We start from the raw sequence: 20,541 nt of genomic DNA, 5'->3' as shown, positions 1-20,541 counted from the left end.
CATGGCATGTGACAGTTACATGAAATTCACACCTCAGTGCCCATAATCTCGTTTCATTGGAATGCAGCCACACCAGTCATTTCTCATCGTCTGTCTCTGGCTGAGATGCCACCAGAGGAAGTAGTTACGACAGAGCTGGGCGCCTTCGCAGCAATAGCGTCCGTGGGAATGAATCAAAAGCATGCCTATTTTTTGTCAGATGAGCAAAATATATGTTTTTTGGGGTGGCGCTGCATTTTAGTAGTTAGTTTATGCGTGCCGTGGGACGAAAAAGGTTGAAAATCACTGCTATCAGCCTGGCATGGTATCTTAATACCAGCAAAACTATGCCTTATCTCTTTCCCTCCCTCTAACCAGTAACAAAGACAGACTGTGCCAAAGCCAAGGTGAAAAAGCATGTGTACTCGATCAGGAAAATAGAAGGCAAACATTGTCTAGATATTCTAACCCAGTGGTCGGCAAACTGTGGTTTGTGAGCCACACGCAGCTCTTAGGCCCCCTGAATGTGGCTCTTGCACAAAATACCACGGCCTGGGAGAGTCTAGTTGGAAGAAGTGGCGTTAGAAGTTTAAGTTTAAAAACTTTGGCTCTCCAAAGAAATTTAAATTGTTGTGCTGTTGAGATTTGGCTCTGGTGACTAATGAGTTTGTCGACCCCTGTTCTAAGGCAACATAAGGAAAAAGGAAATGTCAGCGTTAACCCAGAGTGGGCGCCGCCCTCGTACCCGGTCCTTCTTGTCCTGGCGGGCGTAGGGGAAGCAGGGGATCACGGCGGTCACCCGGGAGGAGGAGGCGATCTTGCAGGCGTTGATCATGATGAGGAGCTCCATCAGATTGTCGTTGATCTCCCCGCAGCCGCTCTGGATGATGTACACATCCTCCCCTCTCACGCTCTCGCCGATCTCCACACTAGGAGAAAAACACTGTTTGTTAGTACTCAAGCACACCCTGGCCAGTGTGGCTCAGTGGATAGAGCATCAGAATGCAGACAGGAGGGTCCCAGGTTCGATTCCAGTCCAGGGCACATGCCTGGGTTGCTGGCTCCATGCCCAGCAGGGGGCATGCAGAAGGCAGCCGATCAGTGATTCTCATCATTGATGTTTCTATCTCTTTCTCCCTCTCTCTAATCAATAGAAATATACAGAGTTGCTAGATTATTATAATCTCTGAACACATAATAATCTGGCTACTCAGTGTGTGTGTGTATTGGAGGCCCAGGCATGAATTCGTGTATGGGTGTGGTCTGGCCAGCCTGGCCAGGGGGAGGAGACATGGGCGGTTGGCAGGCCTGCCTGATGGTCGAACTCCTGGTCGAGGGGACAATTTGCATATGAGCATTTTATTCTATAGGACATACAGTGAGTGGCCAGATTATTATGTGTTCAGAGATCATCCTCCTCTGGCCACTCAGTGTATATATATATATATAAATTCTAAAGCATATTTGATGACTGGCCAGGACAGTTGTTCTCAGGGCTAAGATGTATCACAGCAGAGGGCACAGAGCAGTGAGCCAAGGGGAAGGGGCCCGGGCGGATCCAGGCGCGAGCTTCCAAGAGCAGTTCCCGGGGGATCACCCAGGTCGCGCTCAGCAATGAGCTGGGACAAGGCGTGTGCGGGGCTGGCTGTCTGCCAAGGAAGCTCATTAGACCCAGTGCCTAGGCCCTAGGGGGGTCATGGGGGCGGGCTGGTGACGTCATTACCTTCTGCCTGGCACATACCAGACTTGCGGGCACCAACATCCAGCATGCTGTTCGCACAGGGAGCCCCTCCCACAGGAAGAGGAGGGAGCCCTGGCTGAAGCCAAGTACCCAGTGGCCGGCCTAGGCACTCACAAGCAGGCAGTTTCCTATCTAAGCGGAATCTTGCATGCTCCTTAGCAATTGGTCTCAGTCTTACTATGTTAACTCTTTTCTGCTAAATGTTATATTTAATTATTTACGTTTATTAAAGTTACATGTGCGCGTTGCTTTAAAAATTCAGATCACTCTGAAGCCTTATAACAAACAGCCCAGAGGCAACCAATTTCAATTCTTTTTTTTAAATACATTTTTATTGATTTCAGAAAGGAAGAAACATCAATAATGAGAAAGAATCACGATTACTGCCTCCTCCGTGCCTTCTACTGGGGATTGAGCCTGCAACCTGAGCATGTGCACTGACCGGAATCGAACCCAGGACCCTTCAGTCTGCAGGCTGACACTCTATCCACTAAGCCAAACCAGCTAGGGCCAATTTCAACTCTTAAAAACAAACAAACAAAAAAAAAACACAAACACACACACACATATCTATTTCTTTATTGATTTCAGAGAGGAAGGGAGAAAGGTAGAGAGAAACATCAATGATGAGAACCATTGATCGGCTGCCTCCTACATGCCCCCCCATTTGGGATCGAGCCCACAACCTAGGCATGTGCCGTTGGCCGGAATCGAACCTGAGACGTTCCAGTCTGCAGGCCTATGCTCTATCCACTGAACCAAACCGGCTAGGGCCAATTTCAACTCTTAGCAAGCCTCTAGCAATTGTTTGTATGGCTTCTTATCTAGGCATCACATGTTGACTCTTCCCTGTGAAGATGAGGATTTAACTCTTTCCTTCCTGTCCCATCAGGGGCTTCCTGGTTTCCTATGCAACCTGCCAACCCCCTCCGGCCTTCATCCCAATACAGGTCAACATTCTAACCAAACAGGAGTGCTCCCTGCAGCCCTGTCAATACAGCTCAGAGCTGAGGTCCAGTTAACTAAAGCCAAGTGTTTAGCATTTCCCTTTTAGGCAGTATTTTGAGGGTGTGTTTGCCCTGGAGGAAATGACCCTATCTTCCCACCTGCTAAGTGTCCTAAGCACTCACTACAAATTCCTGCTTGCCTCGCCCAGGCTGTTTGCCCCAGGGCCCTTCCAGTGAAGCCCAGCTGCACCCCGGGGGTTCCCGCTGCCGGGCCACCCCGTTTCCCACTTTCTGGGTGGACTTCCTTGTTTTGCTGACAGGCACCCTCCAGCAGCTTTTTAAAAATATATGTATTTTACTGACTTCAGAGATGAAGGGAGAGGGAGAGAGAAACATCAATGGTGAGAATCACTGATCGGCTGCCTCCTGCACACCCCACCGGGAATGGAGCCTGCAGCCGCAACCCAGGCATGTGCCCTGACTGGCAATCGAACTGTGACCTCCTGGTTCATAGCTTGACACTCAACCACTGAGCCATACCGGCTGAGCTCCTCCAGAAGCTTCTTGAGTCAACAGAAGCTTTGCAAGTCCCTAAGAATTGCATGTTGGAAAATGCCTGTGTGTCGGCTACAGAATTCTGAATGATCAACCAGAGAGGCGGCCTGCCGGTCGCTGGCACGTGCCTTCCAGGGGAAGGAAAGCAAACTGGGCCGTGTGCTCAGGAGAGAGCCGGGGCCTATCAGCGCTGCTACAATGTTGGCTTTCCAAAGGCAAATCTCTTCCGGTGGCTGATGTATCAGAAACAACTGGAGCTGAACGTGAATGGTACCTTTGCTTTCCCACCTCCTCTCATTCTGAGCTGAGACAGCGGAAGACACACTGAGACATGCTCCCGGCACACCCCCTCGCAACGGCAGCCACCTGCACCCACACCTGCTGTGGCAAACCACCCCCCCCAACTCAGATCACTCTCCTTCCAGCTCCTCATGAGACCCACTTCATCAAGCAGGCTGCAGCACTTCAACAGAAAGTGTCATATTTACTGTAGTATTTATGCTTTAAAAAAATATATATGTTTTAATTGATTTCAGAGAGGAAGGGAGAGAAACATCAGTGATGAGAGAGAATCATCCATCAGCCGCCTCCTGCACACCCCCTTACTGGGGGTGTGCCCGCAACCCAGGTACATGCCCTTGATCGGAAATGAACCTGGGACCTTACAGTCGCAGGCTGACACTCTATCCATTGAGCCACACCGGTTTCAGCTTTATGCTTTTTTTTAAACAAGCGATTTGGGGGAAACTATCTAGTTAAGACTACCTGAATCAACAGAAGCTTCTACCCAAGGTCAAGTAGATCAGAAGACAAAAAATGAAGTTTTCCGAGTTGACAAGATCTGCAGATGAGTTTGGGAACCAGTGGGTCATAGTCTCGCGTGTGCTCAGCTATGGATGAAGACAGTGCAATGCCACCTCAGGGTGAGAGGGACGCGGAATTCCATGCGCTCCCTCCCACCTCAGGTACAAAGGAACGCAATGGAACTCCCGTGGGCCTCACATCAACTATGGGACGAAGTCAACTTGGAAGTCACATTACTACATAGCTCACGGGTCGGCGATCTAGCCCACGGGTCGAGAATGATAAGGTAGGCAGGGCAATGACCCCCTGAAGACATCTTACTCCTAATACCCTGGACCTGTGTACCCCTCAGTTTACCAGGCAAGGGGGAAACCAGGTGGCAGATGGAATTAAGGTACTCATCAGCTGACCTCAACCAGGGAGGCTGTTCTGGATTGTTCTAGTTGATGGACATAATCACAGGGCTCATACAAGTTGTGAAACATAAATATCCTGGAAGAAACCAGAGGTAACAATATCTCAGACATCTCTCGTAGCAACGTGTTTACAGACACATCTCCCAGGGCCGAGGAAATGAAGGAGAAAAGGAGCAAATGGGACAAAATAAAAAGCTCTGTCCAGCAAAAGAGACCACCAACGGAACGAAAAGGGAGTCCACTGTAGGGGAGAGCGTGTTTGGCCATGAGACATCTGGCGAGGGGCTAATATCAAAGAACCATGTCAAGGCTGAAGTGGGGTCAGAAAGATACTTTTTTGCCCTGGTCGGTTTGGCTCAGTGGATAGAGCGTAAGCCTGCTGACTGGAGGGTCCCAGGTTCGATTCCGGTCAAGGGCATGTGCCTTGGTTGTGGGCACATCGCCAGTGGGGGGTGTGCAGGAGGCAGCTGATGGATATTTCTCTCTCATCGATGTTTCTAGCTCTCTATCCCTCTCCCTTCCTCTCTGTAAAATATCAATAATATATATATATACACATATTTTTTTTTAAAAAAAAAAGATACTTTTTTGCTGCCTTTGAAGATGGAAGCAGCAGCCAGCAGAGAGGAAGGAACTTGGACAGCCCCCAAAAGCTGGGTTCTCACCGAACCCTGTTTGGCTCAGTGAATAGAGCTTAGGGACTGAAAGGTCCCGGGTTCAATTCCAGTCAAGGGCATGTACCTTGGTTGCGGGCACATCCCTAGTAAGGGGTGTGCAAGAGGCAGCTGATCCATGATTCTCTCTCATCGATATTTCTAACTCTCTATCTCTCTCTCTTCCTCTCTGTATAAAGTCAATAAAATATATATTTTTTTAGAAATTAAAAAACAATAAAAAAAGATGGGTTCTCCCCTTTACCTTCCCCTGCCCCCCAGAGGAATGAAGTGAGCTGGACTCCTAGCTCACAGAACGGTCAGACACTACAGAGACGACAGGGGCCTGCGATGCCCAAACAGTCACTGTCTGGGCCCTGGCAGTTGGCCAACCCCTGGTGTGACACCGTCTATCCCCCCATTCCCGCCTCTTTGGCCTATTTCTCCTCAGGAGCTCCAATCCCCATATGACTAGTTCAGGGAGGACAGAAAATACTATTGCCATGGCAACTTTTTCCCCCAAGCTATTCCTGCTGCTTCTACTCGTAAAGATGATCACGATGGATCTTTATTCTAGGACTTCTTTAAAAAGATTTTTTTAATTGATTTATTTAGAGAGAGAAAGGGAGAGAAAGGGAAACATCGTTGAGAGCAAAACATCTATGTGCTGCCTCCTGCACCCGGGAATGGGACCTGACCGGGAATCGAACCGGCAGCCTTTCAGTGCAGGGATGATGCCCAACCAATTGAGCCACACTGGCCAGGGCTATTCTAGGACTTTTAAGAACTGTGGGCAGAAGGCAGCATCCATTTTCTCTTCAGGTAAAGAATTTTTACTGACCTTGAAATAAGAAGACTGGGGCATTTATCTGAGTCAACAAGAATGGATGTGGAAGTTACCAGATGGCCTCCGACCCTTTAACACTTTCCCATCAAGAAGACTCCCCTTGTCCTAGCCGGTTTAGCTCAGTGGATAGAGCGTCAGCCTGCAGACTGAAGGGTCCCAGGTTCGATTCCGGTCAAGGGCATGTACCTTGGCTGCAGGCACATCCCCAGTAGGAGGTGTGCAGGAGGCAGCTGATCAATGTTTCTCTCTCATCCATGTTTCTAACTCTCTATCCGTCTCCCTTCCTCTCTATAAAAATCAGTAAAATATTTTTTTTAAAAAAAGAGAAGAGGACTCCCCTTGGATGTGGGAGGACTGTTTGAGAAGAGAATGTGACGGAAGTGATGATGCCCAGGCCTTAAGCGGCTGGCAGCTCCCGTACCCTGGAATACTCACGCTGGGCACCAGCTTCCCTGCCCGGAGGAGGAAGCTCAGGCAGCCCCGTGGAGAGGTACTGAGCTTCCCGACCAGCTCGCTGGCAGAAGCCAGTGCTAACTCACCTTAGCGGGGGGATCTCCAGCCCCCCGTGACTGTCCTGATCCCACCACCTGGGGCAGAAGCAAGCTTTCCTTGCTGCCCCTGCCCGAACTGCAGATGTGAGAGGCAAGTAGATAATTATTGTTTTAAGCCACGAAGTCCGGGGGGTGATTTGTTCCACAAGAGACAGCCAGAACTTTGGGTCATACAACCCCGCTAAGGACTCTGTGGGCAGGTGAACTTCCAGGAGAAGATGCTATAATCGCCATTCAGACACATCATCAGTGCTGTCCTAGGACATCATCATGGCATCTCAAGCTCTATGGTACAGCTGGGACACAATCTCCCTCTGTGTGAGTGACTTAGATGGCTAAGTAAAATCAGGAGGCTGTGTGTCTGATTCGGTGGTGTTTGAAAAATGGGGAATGGGCCCTAGCCGGTTTGCTCAGTGGATAGAGCGTCAGCCTTTGGACTGAAGGGTCCTGGATTTGATTCCGGTCAAGGGCACAGGCCCAGGTTGCAGGCTGGATGCCTAGTGGGGACTGTGCAGGAGGCAGCCAATCCATGATTCTCTCTCATCATTGATGTTTCTCTCTCTCTCTCCCTCTCCCTTCCTCCCCAAAACCAATAAAAATATAAGAAAATAAGAGAAAAATGGGGGATGGGAACAGCAATGACCAAGAGACAGCAAGCAGGCTTCTGGTCGGGGCTCAGAAGAGATTGAGGAAGGGGCCCCTCAGAGGAAATGAATCAGTTCTCTCTTCCTGTCGCCCTTGCATCTGGTCTTAGGGGCCCACGGTGAAAACTGGATCACTAGCTCAGCGCCTGGGAGGAGAGGGCCTCCAGTTCATGGAGAGAAAAGTCAAGAAGTTAACCTGATATTAAAAACAAAATGTAGTTATATAAGCAATTCCAAGACTTCGTGTGGAGTGGTTTTTGAGACCTCGTGACTTCTAACAATCAATACTCAAAAGCAAATGGCATCGAGTCCGCTTGAATACACCGAAGTCTAAGGAAGTTCCACAGCAGAAATCCAACCCTGACTTCACCAGGGACTTCAGATGCATATTAACCACCCTCTTTAGCAGCAAAGGAGTCAGCTGCACTGAGGGACACGCAAGAACGACGCATTCCCTTTGGTTGATCTCTTACCCTCCCCCGCCCTGCCCCTGCCTTCTCTCTGAGGTCTGTTGGTCTGTTCCATGCTTCTCTGGCTCTGCTCTATTTCTGTTCATCAGTTTATGTCCTTCATTATATTCCACAAATGAGTGCGATCATGTGATATTTGTCTTTCTCCGGCTGGCTTATTTCACTCAGCATAATGCTCTCCAGGTCCCTCCATGCTGTTGCGAATGATAAGAGTTTTGTTTTGTTTTACAGCAGCCTAGCCTAGTGTTTCAAAGTGCACCTCACCCAGAAATTTCTCCTTTACTTATGTGACATCACCTCCTGAACAAAACCATGATCCCCTCTTCTGCTCTAAGGCCATTGAAGCTTAAACGGGACTGGCAAAGCATTCCACCATTCAAACCCAGCTTTGCCATCTTTCCCTGAGTTCCCGGCATCCTCCTGGCCTTCTTTATTATATCTGCAAAGACACGCCCACAGCCAGTGTGGCTCAGTAGTTGTGAGTTCAATCCTACATCAGGGCACATACCCAGGTTGCCCGATCCCCAGTGGGGGGGGGGGGGGCGTGCAGGAGGCAGCTGATCAATGATTCTCTCATCGTTGATGTTTCTCTCTCTCTCTCTCTCTCTCTCTCTCTCTCTCTCTCTGAAATCCATAAAATATATATATATTTTTTAATCTGCAAAGACAAATTCTTTAGCCAAAGGACTCCCAGCATTAATACCACCTGCTCCCCAGTCACAAATGTTTCTTCGCTTATCACCGGGCCGTGTGGTTACAATGCCCACAAGGAAGAAGGCTCACCTCCTATTATAAAAAGCTGCCACCACCTTCCCCATTGCATTCACTCCGCACCTCAGTATCTGAGACATGTTTTGCCTAGCCGAAACCGGTTTGGCTCAGTGGACAGAGTGTTGGCCTGTGGACTGAAGGGTCCCAGGTTCAATTCTGGTCAAGGGGATGTACCTTGGTTGTGGGCACATCCCCACTGGGGACTGTGCAGTTTGCTGTTTCTCTCTCATCGATGTTCCTCTCTATCCCTCTCTGTAAAAAATCAATAAAATATATTTTAAAAGAAAAAAAAGAAATGTTTTGCCTAACCAAGATCATCAAGATCGCCCCCCATGTTCTCATTCTAGGTTTTACATTGAGGTCTATGATCTATTTCAAGTTAGTTTTTGAAACAGCGGGTTAGTAGGGATAGAGATTGTTTTGTTTTGTTTTTTTGTTTTGTTTGTAGTTGGCACCAACTGTTCCAGCGCTTGTTGAAAATATTTAAGTGTTTTTTGGCCAAAGATAAGAAATGATCAGCAACCGTGTGCAGCGCTAGACATTTAAAGGGAGAGCCGGGGAAAGGAGACCAATTTGAACTTGATCGGAGAGCTTTGAAGACTCAGGCCGGTGGGAAAAGGAGCCCTTGGCCGCCCTGAGGTAGGGGCTCCTGCTGGCCCGCGCGGCGCAGAGGCGAGCGCTTCGGGGACCCCAGACGTGTCTGGCGCTTGCACTCCCGCCGCGGCCCTGCTGCCGGGCACAGTGGGGTCTCAGGTCCGCGAAGGAGCGGGAAGCCCACCATCTCGGAGGCAGGAAAACGAGAGGGAGCGCCGGGCAGCCCAGCACGTGCGCCCTCCGCATTCCCACGCTTTTTAAAACCCCTGTGCCACCACACCTGCCGGTGAGCCTAAAGGTTTGCGCCCGGCTGGGCTGCTCCGCATGGGCATCTGGCAGCTTCCACCACGCCGCTCCCGGCCAAGGGCTCCGACCTTCCGGGCCAGAGGGAAGTGGCGCTGGAAACCGCCGCAGGTGAATCCGGAGGGGAGGGGCGGGGGCGTGGGCGGACCCTCCCTGAGCACGCGGGGTTCGGGATCAGCCCGGCGGGGACCTGCAGCCCCGGCGATCGCGGCCCGGCGGCCTTCCCCGCGTGCCCGCACCTGGGCGGTTACCGCCGGCGGTGCCCCCCGCGCCCCGAGACGCTGTGACCGCCCCCCCACGCCGCCCTTCCGGGCTGGGGCCGCCCTCGGCTTTCCGGGGCGCCGCGGCGATGGCGCGGAGGCCGCGTAGTGACCGGCCCGCCCCGGAAGGGGGAGCGCCCGGCCCAGCCCCGCACCCGGCGCCCTCCCGGCCCCACGCGCCCCACCTGGTCTCCTGGTTGCTGAACTTCTTGGTGACCACCTTGCCCAGCTCCAGGCCCAGCCGGTCGGCCACCCGCTGGGACAGGTCCTGGTGCGAGCTGCCGCTGAACAGCACGATGTTGGTCATCCTGGCGTTCGACGGGTGCGCGGCGGGGACGGAGCAGCAGTGGCAGCGGAGCCAGCAGCGGAGCGGGAAAGCGCGCAGCGGCGAGGACGAACCGGCCGGGTAGCTGCGGGGGGCGGAGCTACGGGAGGCGGAGCTGGAGGGGCGGGGCCAAGCTCAGTGGCTGGACCCGGTTGGTGCAGCAGGGGTGAAGGGGAGGAGCAACGGGGGAAGGGGCGGAGCCAGGGAGTTGGAGAGGGTGGAGGGTGGGATGAGGGGGAGGAGGGGGAAGCAGGAGGGTGCTGGGAGGCAGGGGCTAACCCCAGGCCTAGGGCGGCAGCTTCGGAGCTCTGGCTGGTCCTGAAGCATTGAGGAGCGCTCCAGAGCACAAATATTTTTTCAAAACATATTTTTAATGATTTCAGAGAGGAAGGGAGAGGGAAAGAGAGAGAAACATCAGTGATGACAGAGAATCATGGATCTGCTGCCTATCAGTCTGCAGGCCAACGCTCTATCCACTGAGCCACACCAATCAGGGAGCAGACCACAAGCCTTGACTGCTGGGTCCTGCCTCCTGGGGGAAAGGAAATGAACCAGATTAACTGGGCATTGAGGAAGGTGCTGGAAGAGGCGATAGACGGCCTCGCAACTAGGAGTGGAATTCCCCCAAACTCGCCTTCCACGGGGTGCAGCTACAGAGGTCTGCAAACTGTGGGCCAGGGTCAGCCCCACGGCGCCACCTGTGACCCTGAGGGCCCTGCATACTTTGCACATGGGAACATTGGCAGTCCATGTGATAACAGCACCCTACCTGTCAACTCCCCTGGAGAGAAATGCCCCCGCAAGAGAGAACTCCTTTCCTCTCACGGGTGTGTATTGCAAAAAATGTCCTCAATGGTTACTATCTGGGGCATTTGTGCCCATTCAAATCTGCAGGGCTGGGCCTTATACCTGCAGCCCATCTCGGGGTGGACTCTTTCAAGAGCTCAACAGCCGCATGTGGCTAGAAGCTGCCACATTGGAGTGAGAAGCTCTAAGAGCAGTGCCAAGACACCCTGATCCATCCATTCTATTGTGTGTTTTTATTAGCAGCGCGACAAATAACTGACAACTAATTACAAAATGCTAGTTTACAAATAATTTACTTTGAAAATAAGTTAAAATAAATGCAAGTTAACTCTCCTATTAGTTATATTTTCACTGACAGAACAAGTAGTTTTTCTGATTTTTATTTCTACATCTTTTCCATTTACTTTCTATTTAAAGAATGAAAAAAAAAAAAAATACAGAGCCATGGCCAGTGTAGCTCAATGGGTTGGAACATCGTCCAGTGTACTAAAAGGTTGCGGGTTCGATCCCCGTTCAGGCGCAGTCAGATTGTATACAGGAAGCAACCACATCGATATTTCTCTCTCACATGGATGTTTCTCCCTCCCCCTGCCATCCCTTCCTCTCTGAAATCAATGAGAAACATGTTCACAGGTGAGGATTTTAAAAAATTAACCCTAACAGGTTTGGCTCAGTGGATAGAGCATCGGCCTGCGTACTGAGGGGTCCCAGATTTGATTCCTGTCAAGGGCATGTACATTGGTTTCAGGTACATCCCCAGTAGGGAGTGTGCAGGAGGCAGCTTGATCGATGTTTCTCTCTCATCGATGTTTCTAACTCTCTATCCCTCTCCCTTCCTCTCTGTAAAAAATCAATAAAATATTTTTTTTTAAAAATACAGTATAATGGGCACCCATAAATCCATCACCTTAAACATAGCATCTTTCAGAATTTTACCATATTTGCTTCATCTATTTTTCTAAAGCAGTTTTATTACAGTCAACAGATATTCGCACCTACATTCTTTAGTCTATATCTATGAAAAGATAAGGATGACACATCATATGCACAATTCAAAGTGGATAAAAGACCTTCACGTAAGAGCTAAAATTCTCAAAAGAAAACACACTATAAACCATCCTGACCTTGGATTAGACAATGGTTTCTCTACTGTAACACCAAAGGCAAAAACAACAACAAAAATAGATGAACTGGACTTCCAAATGAAAAACTGGCTGTTTCCAAAGCTGCCAACGAGAAAGCAGAAAGACAACGCAAAGCATGGGAGCTAATGTTTGCAATTCACATCGCTGATGAGGGATTGGTATTTCAAATGTATCAAAGCAACCACAACTTAAAAAAAAAAAAAAGGCAATTTTAAAATGGGCAAAGGAAGCCGCACATGGGTGTTTAGAGAGTTTTCTTCAGAAATGTCGAATTTTGGAAATAACCAAGATGCCTTTCAATAGATGAGTGGATAAATAAACGTGGCCCATCCGGGCAATGGAATGTTTCGCAGAGCTGAAAAGAAATGAGCTATGGAGTCGTGACAACATACACAGCAACCTTCAATGCATCTTCTCAAGTGAAGGAAGCCATCAGAAAAGGCTACATAGCATGATTGCAACTCCAGGACATTCCATTCCAGAAGAGGCAGAACTACGGAGATTGTTACAAAATGAATGGCTGCCGGGGCTGTGGGGGAGGGAGAGAGGAATAGGGGAGCGCAGAGGATTTTTAGGGCAACAAAGCTATCCTGTGTGATACTATAATGGTGGCTCATGTCATTACACATTTGTCCAAACCCAGAGAATATACAACACCAAGAAGGAGCCCCAATGTAATCTGGGAACTTCGGTCAATGTGACGTGCGGATCTTGGTTCAATAGTAAGAAATGTAGCAGTCTGGTCAGGGATGCTGGTAGTGGGGAAGGCTGTGTGTGTGTGTGTGTGTGTGTGTGTGTGTGTGTGTGTGTGTGTGAAGGGGAAGGAGGGTGAGAACGCTCTATTTATTCCACTCCATTTTGCTGAAAACCCAAGACAACTCTAAGAAATAAAATAAAATCCATTTAAAATAAGAAGAAAGTTAGGCAAACGATTTCTCCAAAGAAGATACACAAATGACTAATAAACACATGGAGAGATGACCAGTATCATTAGCGATGGGAAGGCAATGAAAACCATAGTGAGATTCCACTTCACACCCACTGGATGGTTATCGTTCAAAAGGCATAATGAGCACTGGCCAGTTTGGCTCAGTGGACAGAGCATCGGCCATGCGGAGTAAAGGGTTCTGGGTTTGATTCCAGTCAAGGGCACATGCCCAGGTTGCAGGCTCCATCCCCAGTGGGGGGTCTGCTGGAGGCAGCCGATCCATGATTCTCTCTCATCATTGATGTTTTGGTCTTCCTCTCCCCCCTTCCTCTCTGAAATCAATAATATATATCTTTATTTGAATATATATTTTATTGATTTTTTACAGAGAGGAAGGGAGAGGGATAGAGAGTTAGAAACATCAATGAGAGAGAAACATCGACCAGCAAGCCCCCCACTGGGGATGTGCCCCACAACCAAGGTACATGCCCTTAACTGGAATCAAACCTGGGACCCCTCAGTCCGAAGGCCGACGCTCTATCCACTGAGCCAAACCAGTTAGGGCTAAAATATATATTTTTGTAAAAAAAAGAAGCCAGTCACGAAAGACCACATATAGCATGACTCCATGTTCAGAATAGGCAGCTCCAGAGACAAAGTAAATTAGGGGTTGCCTGGGGTGGGGTGGGGGGTGGCATGTGTGGATGGAGATACTAGAGTGTGACGGCTAAGGGATTTCTTGGGGGGAATGTAATGAAATTGTCCTCAAATTGATTGTGGAGGCAAAGGCATAACTGAATATACTAAAAGCCATTGAATTGACACTTACATGGGTGGACCGAGTGGTATGTGAATTCTCTCTTTAACAATAGATAAAGACCCTTTTCTTTATGAATCCAATACTGTGACCACGTCTAAGGTATTAACATGCCCGGCCTCCTGCTTTTAGGGACGTAGAGCTCAATCATTGGTTTAAGGCGGCCATGGTCTGAGTCCTTCATTATGAGACTGTTTCCTACCCTGGCACATGCTCACGTTCCAGTCCCAGCTCTGTCCTCTCTGAAAACGTGAGCTGGGCTGTCCAGCAAAGAAGAGACCTTTATCTCCTGGAACTACTTGGTGACGCAGTCTGGGCTGGGAATCAGGACAAATGTTTCCTTTTCTTTCTTTTTCTCACGGGTCTGCAGAGCAAGGAGTCTGCTGTGTGCATGCTGCCTCCTGCACCAGGAACCCAGGGCGCCTAGGAGACGGGGCAGATTCAAGGTCTGAAGCAGGAGTGATGACCTGGACCAGGACATCATTCATTCATTCATTCATTCATTCATTCATTTGCCTGGTGTATCAAAGGGAAGAAGGAGCCTGGCTTGTGAGGCTCAGTGGTTAAGGTCGACCTAGGAACCAGGAGATCACGGTTGGATTCCCAGTCAGGGCACATGCCCAGGTTGCTGGCTCGATCCCCAGTGTGGGGTGTGCAGGAGGCAGCCGATTCATGATTGCTTCTCATCATTGGTGTTTCTCTCTCCCTCTTCCTTCTCTCTGAAATCAATTAAAAAAAAGTTTTGTTTTTTTTTTCAAAAGGGGAGGAGGAAGATGTCTGGAGGACAAAGCAGGCAGCTCCCAGCAGCCACTATTTATGAAACATAGGAGAGTGTGAACATGAAAAGCTCATGGAGTTACAGTTGGGTGAAAGGGAAGTGAGTCCGTAGCAATGCTAAGATGGAAGCTGGGACAAACCAGGAGCAAAGCCAGCTTCACGTGCCTCCAGTGAAGATGGACAGGAAAGAAACGCCTTTCCGTGAAACTCGGTCATTAAAGGTACATTTGGTCCTAACCAGTGTGGCTCAGTGGATAGAGCGTCGGCCTGCGGACTGAAAGGTCCCAGGTTCGATTCCGGTCAAGGGCATGTACCTTGGCTGCGGGCACATCCCCCGTAGAAGGTGTGCAGGAGGCAGCTGATTGATGTTTCTCTCTCATCCATGTTTCTGACTATCCCTCTCCCTTCCAAACTGGCTAGGGCTGTACATAAAGTTTTACACACTCACACACCCATTATTTACACACTGGCTGAGGCTGCTGTGTCAGAGTGGAGAAGTTATGGCAGAGAGCATGTGGCTTGGAAGCCTAAATATTTACTATTTGGCCCTTTCCAGAAAAAGTGGGCTTCTCCGCTAGGAAGTCTTAATAAAATATATATTTTTTAAAAAGCATACATTTGCTTCAGAGGCGAGGGGAAGGCAGAATGAACCCATTTCTTGGGCAAGTCCACCTAATCTGATACTTCCCAGGGAAACGTCCCTTTTACACGGGCCACATGAGAGAGTTCTGGAAATTAGATCAAAGGTAGTCTCTGAGCTCTCAGGAAGCTTAGGAGAGACTGATAGGGCATGCATAATTCACAGGGAGATAAGTATCCCAGGAATTCCTAGCCATGGTATAGGAGGAGCCTGAGGACATTCTAGAATGCTGAACCTAGACAGTTCTTAAAGGGAGAGAGGAGCTGCATGGTTAGGAGGAGGAGCGGTGATGTTCAGATGAGAGGAGTTTGTTAAGTCGAAGGAAGTTTCATTCTAGGGTGAGCCAAGCTTGGTAAGGGAACCTTCTAGAATAGGGGTGTCGAACTCAATCAGAGAAGGGGCCAAAATCTAAAATCCAGCCTAAATCGCGGGCCGAATGGTTTACTGAACAGTCATAAACTGTCATTGTGATGGAAACGCAGCGGAGTGCAGTGATGACAGCGTGGTGCGGGCCACATTGCAAAGCCTGGCGGGACGGATTTGGCCCGCGGGCCTTGTGTTTGACACATGTGTTCTAGAATGAGGCAGCAATGGAGAGAAGAAGCAATCGCCTTGTGCCTGCATATAGCTCTTACTACATGGCAGACCTTCACAACAATGCTATGAGGTCAGTCTGATGGCTCCCACTCCCATTTCCCAGGCAGAGAAACTGAAGATCAGAGAGGGCCAGCGGCTTTCCCAAGGTCACACAGCTGAATGGTGGAACCAGGCAGATTTTAGCTTTCCTAATTCCTTTGTTGTTTTTAGAAGCTCTCCCTGCTGTCAGCCAGGCTCCAGACCCAATCCTGATGATTTCCATGTTTATATCTCCAGCTCAGTCCTCTCTGCTGAGGGCTAGGTGTGAACATCAACTCCACAGCAGGGGCTGGCCAACTAAACAAAGGCCAACTTCTGTTCACGGCCTGCTTTATAAATAAAGTTTTTTCTTTTTGTTGTTAATCCTTACCTGAGGATATTTTTCCATTGATTTTTAGAGAGAGTGGAAGGGAGGGAGGAGAGACAGAGAGAGAGAAACATTAATGTGAGATAGACGCATCAATTGGTTGCCTCCTACCCACGCCCCGACCAGGTCTGAGGATCAAGCCTGCAACTGAGGTGCGTTTCCTTGACTGGGATCGAACCTGGGACCCTTCAGTCTGCAGGCCGAGCGATGCTCTATCCACTGAGCCAAACTGGCTAGGGCTGTACATAAAGTTTTACACACTCACACACCCATTATTTACACACTGGCTGAGGCTGCTGTGTCAGAGTGGAGAAGTTATGGCAGAGAGCATGTGGCTTGGAAGCCTAAATATTTACTATTTGGCCCTTTCCAGAAAAAGTGGGCTTCTCCGCTAGGAAGTCTTGCTTTCTCCCCTTTCATTGAGATATCAGAGGCCCAGTGCACGAAATTCATGCACCCTCTCCAATTTGGGATCCCTCGAGGGATGTCTGACTGCCCATTTAGGCCTGATCTCAGTGGGCAGTCGGACATCCCTCTCACAATCCAGGACTACAGGCTCCCAACTGCTCACCTGCCTGCCTTCCTGATTGCCCCTAACTGCTTCTGCCTGCCAGCCTGATCACCCCCAACCACTCCCCTGCCAGCCTGACTGATGTTTAACTGCTCCCCTGCCAGCCTGTTTGCTCCCAACTGCCCTCCCCTGCAGGCCTGGTCCCTCCCAACTGCCTTCTCCTGCTGGCCATCTTATGGTGGCCATCTGGTGTCCACATGGGAGCAGGATCTTTGACTACATGGGGGCAACCATCTTGTGTGTTGGAGTGATGGTCAATCTGCACATTACTCTTTTATTAGATAGGATAACTGACATAAAATGCGGAAGTTTAAGGTGGACAAAGTGCTGAGCTGATACACACATATCACAAAATGATTACCATCAGGGTTAGCTACCGCTCCATCACTTCACATAATGCCATGTCTTTTCTGGCATGAGAGCAGTTCAGATCGCCTCTCTTAGCAACTGGCAAGTATACAAAAGCGTGTTGTTAGCCATACTCGCCATGCTGTATGATAGATCCCAAGCTTGGTAATCTTATAACTGGGACTTTGTACCCTTTGACCAATATCTCGCCATTCACCACTCCCCACCCGCACCGCTAGCAACCACCAGTTTACCTCTGTTTGAAGGAGTTCAGCTTCTTTAGGTTCCATACGTGTCTCTCTGTCTGACTTCTTTCACTCAGTGTAATGTCCCCAAAGTACATTCAAGTTGTTGCAAACAGCAGGATTGCTTTCTTTCTTACGCTGGGTAATATCTTTGTGTGTGTGTGTGTGTGTGTGTGTGTGTGTGTGTGTGTGTTCTTTTCCCAGAAACAGGGAGGCAGGTGAGATTTGACCTGTAGGCCATCAATAGCTTGCCAATCCCTCATCTGGCACATTGCCTGACACATTCTCACAACTTTTTCTTTCCTCCTGGCCTTTTAAAAGAAGGAAGAAAAAAGAAGACACACCGGGCAGAACTTAAAAACAAGAAATGTTCTGTAACCAGCGCTCTTGAAATTTCATTCAGAGAGGGCGAAGCTCATGGTTCAATGAAAACACCATTATTTTGCAATTGACATGATCAAGGCAGACAGCAGCCCGAAGCACCTTCATCTTTCTAAAGAGCCACTTCTCTTGATGCTGCGCAGCAGCTCTGATAAACACTCCAGTGCCAAATCCAGAATCAGTATCACGTGACCCCTAGAAACTTCCTAGAGCCAGGAGGAATAACTAATAAAGCCCCTCTTTCTAATCATTGTATAATATGGGACACACACACACACACATGCACGCACCCCCAATCCTTCCAGTTCACCCATTGGCATTTTGTCCCTCTGGATTGTGAATTGTACCATCCTTTCCTTCTCTTTCCCCAGAATATTGAGACACTTTTCCTTGGAGGAACTGGTAATGACTTTGAGAATAGTACCGAGCACAGCAGAGCCTACGCTGGTAGTTGTGGTCATTTTATTCTTGACTCTGTTCCTTAGGCCATGGCTCTCTTTTCCCACACTATCTGAGTCATTAGGGCTGGGATGGTAAGATCATTTCTATTTATTCCCTTGTGTTAAAGACTTTTAGGTCCTCAGGCTCAGAGGTGCCAGTTAAAAAGATGCAAACTGGCCCTGACTGGTTTGGCTCAGTGGATAGAGCGTCAGCCTGTGGACTGAAAGGTCCCAGTTTGATTCCGGTCAAGGGCATGTGCCTTGGTTGCAGGCACATTCTCAGTAGGAGGTGTGCAGGAGGCAGCTGATAGATGTTTCTCTCTTATCGATGTTTCTAACTCTCTGTCCTTCTCCCTTCCTCTCTGTAAAAAATCAGTAAAAAATATTTTTTTTAAAAAGATGCAAACTGTTTATGCCGCCTGACTAATTAGCAAAGGTAGTGGGAAATTATGAAATGGAGGTTTTTTGAGTAGTTTTGTAAAAGCTTTATTTCTTTTTTAAAACAAAACTTTTTGAAAGGAGAAAATGAATACCTTTTGAAAACTTGTTCTCCCATAAAGGCGGTAAAAAGAATGCAGCATGTGCCTTCAGAAGGGTTATTGTGTATAAGACTTCAATTTTCAAGCGCAACTTTTTATCCAAAAAATGTTCTTTGCTCGAAGGAAACTTATGATAACTGTGTACATATCAGTTCGCAAAGCATGCTGTGATTTTCTTGATCGTTACAATAAAAGTGTGACCTTATTCAGACTTGAGAAAGCCTCGCTCAAGTCTTTGGGGAGGGGGGAGCCGCACTTTACAAATGATTAATCCCGCTGGCACTCATTCAAGGTTATACTATCACACGTAACGGAGGAGCTGTAACAAGCCACACACAGGGATTTTAGCTCATACACGGACCTCGGGAGTATTAGACCCTTCCACTCCTGGTGCTTTAAATCAAGTCAACAAGCTACGTTTGATAAACATCCGCATTATGCGAAATACACAGCATTAAACTTGTCAGTTTCACATAGAAAAAGGTTGCTTGTCAATTCATCCGTTAGTGTAGGGGTGTCGAACTCAATCAGAGAAGGGGCCAAAATCTAAAATCCAGCCTAAATCGCGGGCTGAATGGTTTACTGAACAGTCATAAACTGTCATTGTGATGGAAACGCAGCGGAGTGCAGTGATGACAGCGCGGTGCGGGCCACATTGCAAGGCCTGGCGGGACGGATTTGGCCCGCGGGCCTTGTGTTTGATACATGCGCGTTAGTGGGAAGTGCGGAAGGGAATTGAACCCCTTTTCTGAGCCACAATCTGTCTCATGAATCACATGTAGTTTTCAAAGCCACAGTGGTGGCACTGGTCCTATAGCACAGATGAGATCACTGAGGCTCAGAGAGTTCGTCAGGCATTCAGGTTAGTGAAAGGCAAGGATTTAAATTCTCTTCTCTCTTCTGTTTATACCTTTCATATTTTTAAAATATATTTCATTAATTTTTACAGAGAGGAAGGGAGAGGGATAGACAGTTAGAAATATTGATGAGAGAGAAACATGGATCAGCTGCCTCCTGTACACCCGTTACTGGGGATGTGCCCGCAACCAAGATACATGCCTTTGACTGGAATCGAACCTGGGACCTTTCAGTCCGCAGGCCGACGCTCTATTGAGTCTACCCACTGAGCCAAACCGGTTAGGGCCTTTTCATATTTTTTTAATATTGAAACACAGAAGAAAATTGCTCATGCTTCATTGCTGGACAGGGTGAGCTGTCCTTTGGGGACCAGGAGGATTCTAGACATCTGATAGACCGCCAGCAAAATGAGTATACTTACAACTGCAATTAGAACATACAAATATCCTATATAACAAAAGGCTAATATGCAAATCAACTGAACGGCGGAATGACTGGTCGCCATGATGTGCACTGACCTGCAGGGGGCAGGTGCTCAACACAGGATCTGCCCCCTGGTGGTCAGTGTGCTCCCACAGGGGGAGCGCCGCTCAGCCAGAAGCTGGGCTCACAGCTGGCGAGCACAGCAGCAGTGGTGGGAGCCTCTCTTGCTTCCATGGCAGTGCTAAGAACCCCTTAGTTCCACAACAGAAATAGATCAATGATAGATGATAGATAGATAGATAGATAGATGATAGTGGTAGATATAGATGATAGATAGATGTAGATAGATGATAGATAGATAGAGGTAGATAGATGTAGATAGGTAGATGATAGATAGAGGTAGATAGATGATTGATAGATAGATAGATAGATAGATAGATAGATAGAGGTAGATAGATATAGATATAGATGATAGATGATAGATAGATAGATATAGATAGATAGATAGATAGATAGATAAAGATCTAGTAGCACTGGTCCTGCTTCTGCATCGAGACACAATTGTCCCTCAGTTGAGGTGTCCCCTTTTGGGGGGCAAGGACCTCCTCTCTGCCATGGGCCCCAGCAGTCTCAATTTTAGTCTCAGGGAGGCCAAATGTCAACTGTCCTTTCTCATCGCTACTGCTTCTGATTGTCCTCACACCAGGCCCCACTCACCCTCCCCCCACACTGCTGCCCCGGTCCTTGCTTGGCCTCTAG

The 20,541-nt window shown here is 48.6% G+C and overlaps 1 protein-coding gene across 1 annotated transcript in view; it reads right to left on the bottom strand.

Moving 5' to 3' along the window:
* PRPS2 (phosphoribosyl pyrophosphate synthetase 2) overlaps window positions 1–9,950 on the bottom strand; it is a 32,240-nt gene extending 22,290 nt beyond the window's left edge. Inside the window, exons 1-2 of the mRNA XM_036439716.2 lie at window positions 9,721–9,950; window positions 725–908 (exon numbers count right to left, since the gene is read on the bottom strand). Of these exons, the coding sequence (XP_036295609.1) occupies window positions 725–908; window positions 9,721–9,842 (306 nt within the window). The 5' untranslated portion in view covers window positions 9,843–9,950. The remainder of the gene's footprint in view (window positions 1–724; window positions 909–9,720) is intronic.
* Window positions 9,951–20,541: the final 10,591 nt, after the last annotated feature.

The sequence above is a fragment of the Pipistrellus kuhlii genome, unplaced genomic scaffold, assembly GCF_014108245.1.
Source record: "Pipistrellus kuhlii isolate mPipKuh1 unplaced genomic scaffold, mPipKuh1.p scaffold_m20_p_16, whole genome shotgun sequence".
Taxonomy (NCBI): Eukaryota; Metazoa; Chordata; class Mammalia; order Chiroptera; family Vespertilionidae; genus Pipistrellus; species Pipistrellus kuhlii.
The sequence above is the reverse complement of the archived record's forward strand: the minus strand, read 5'-3'. Positions and strand labels throughout refer to the sequence as shown.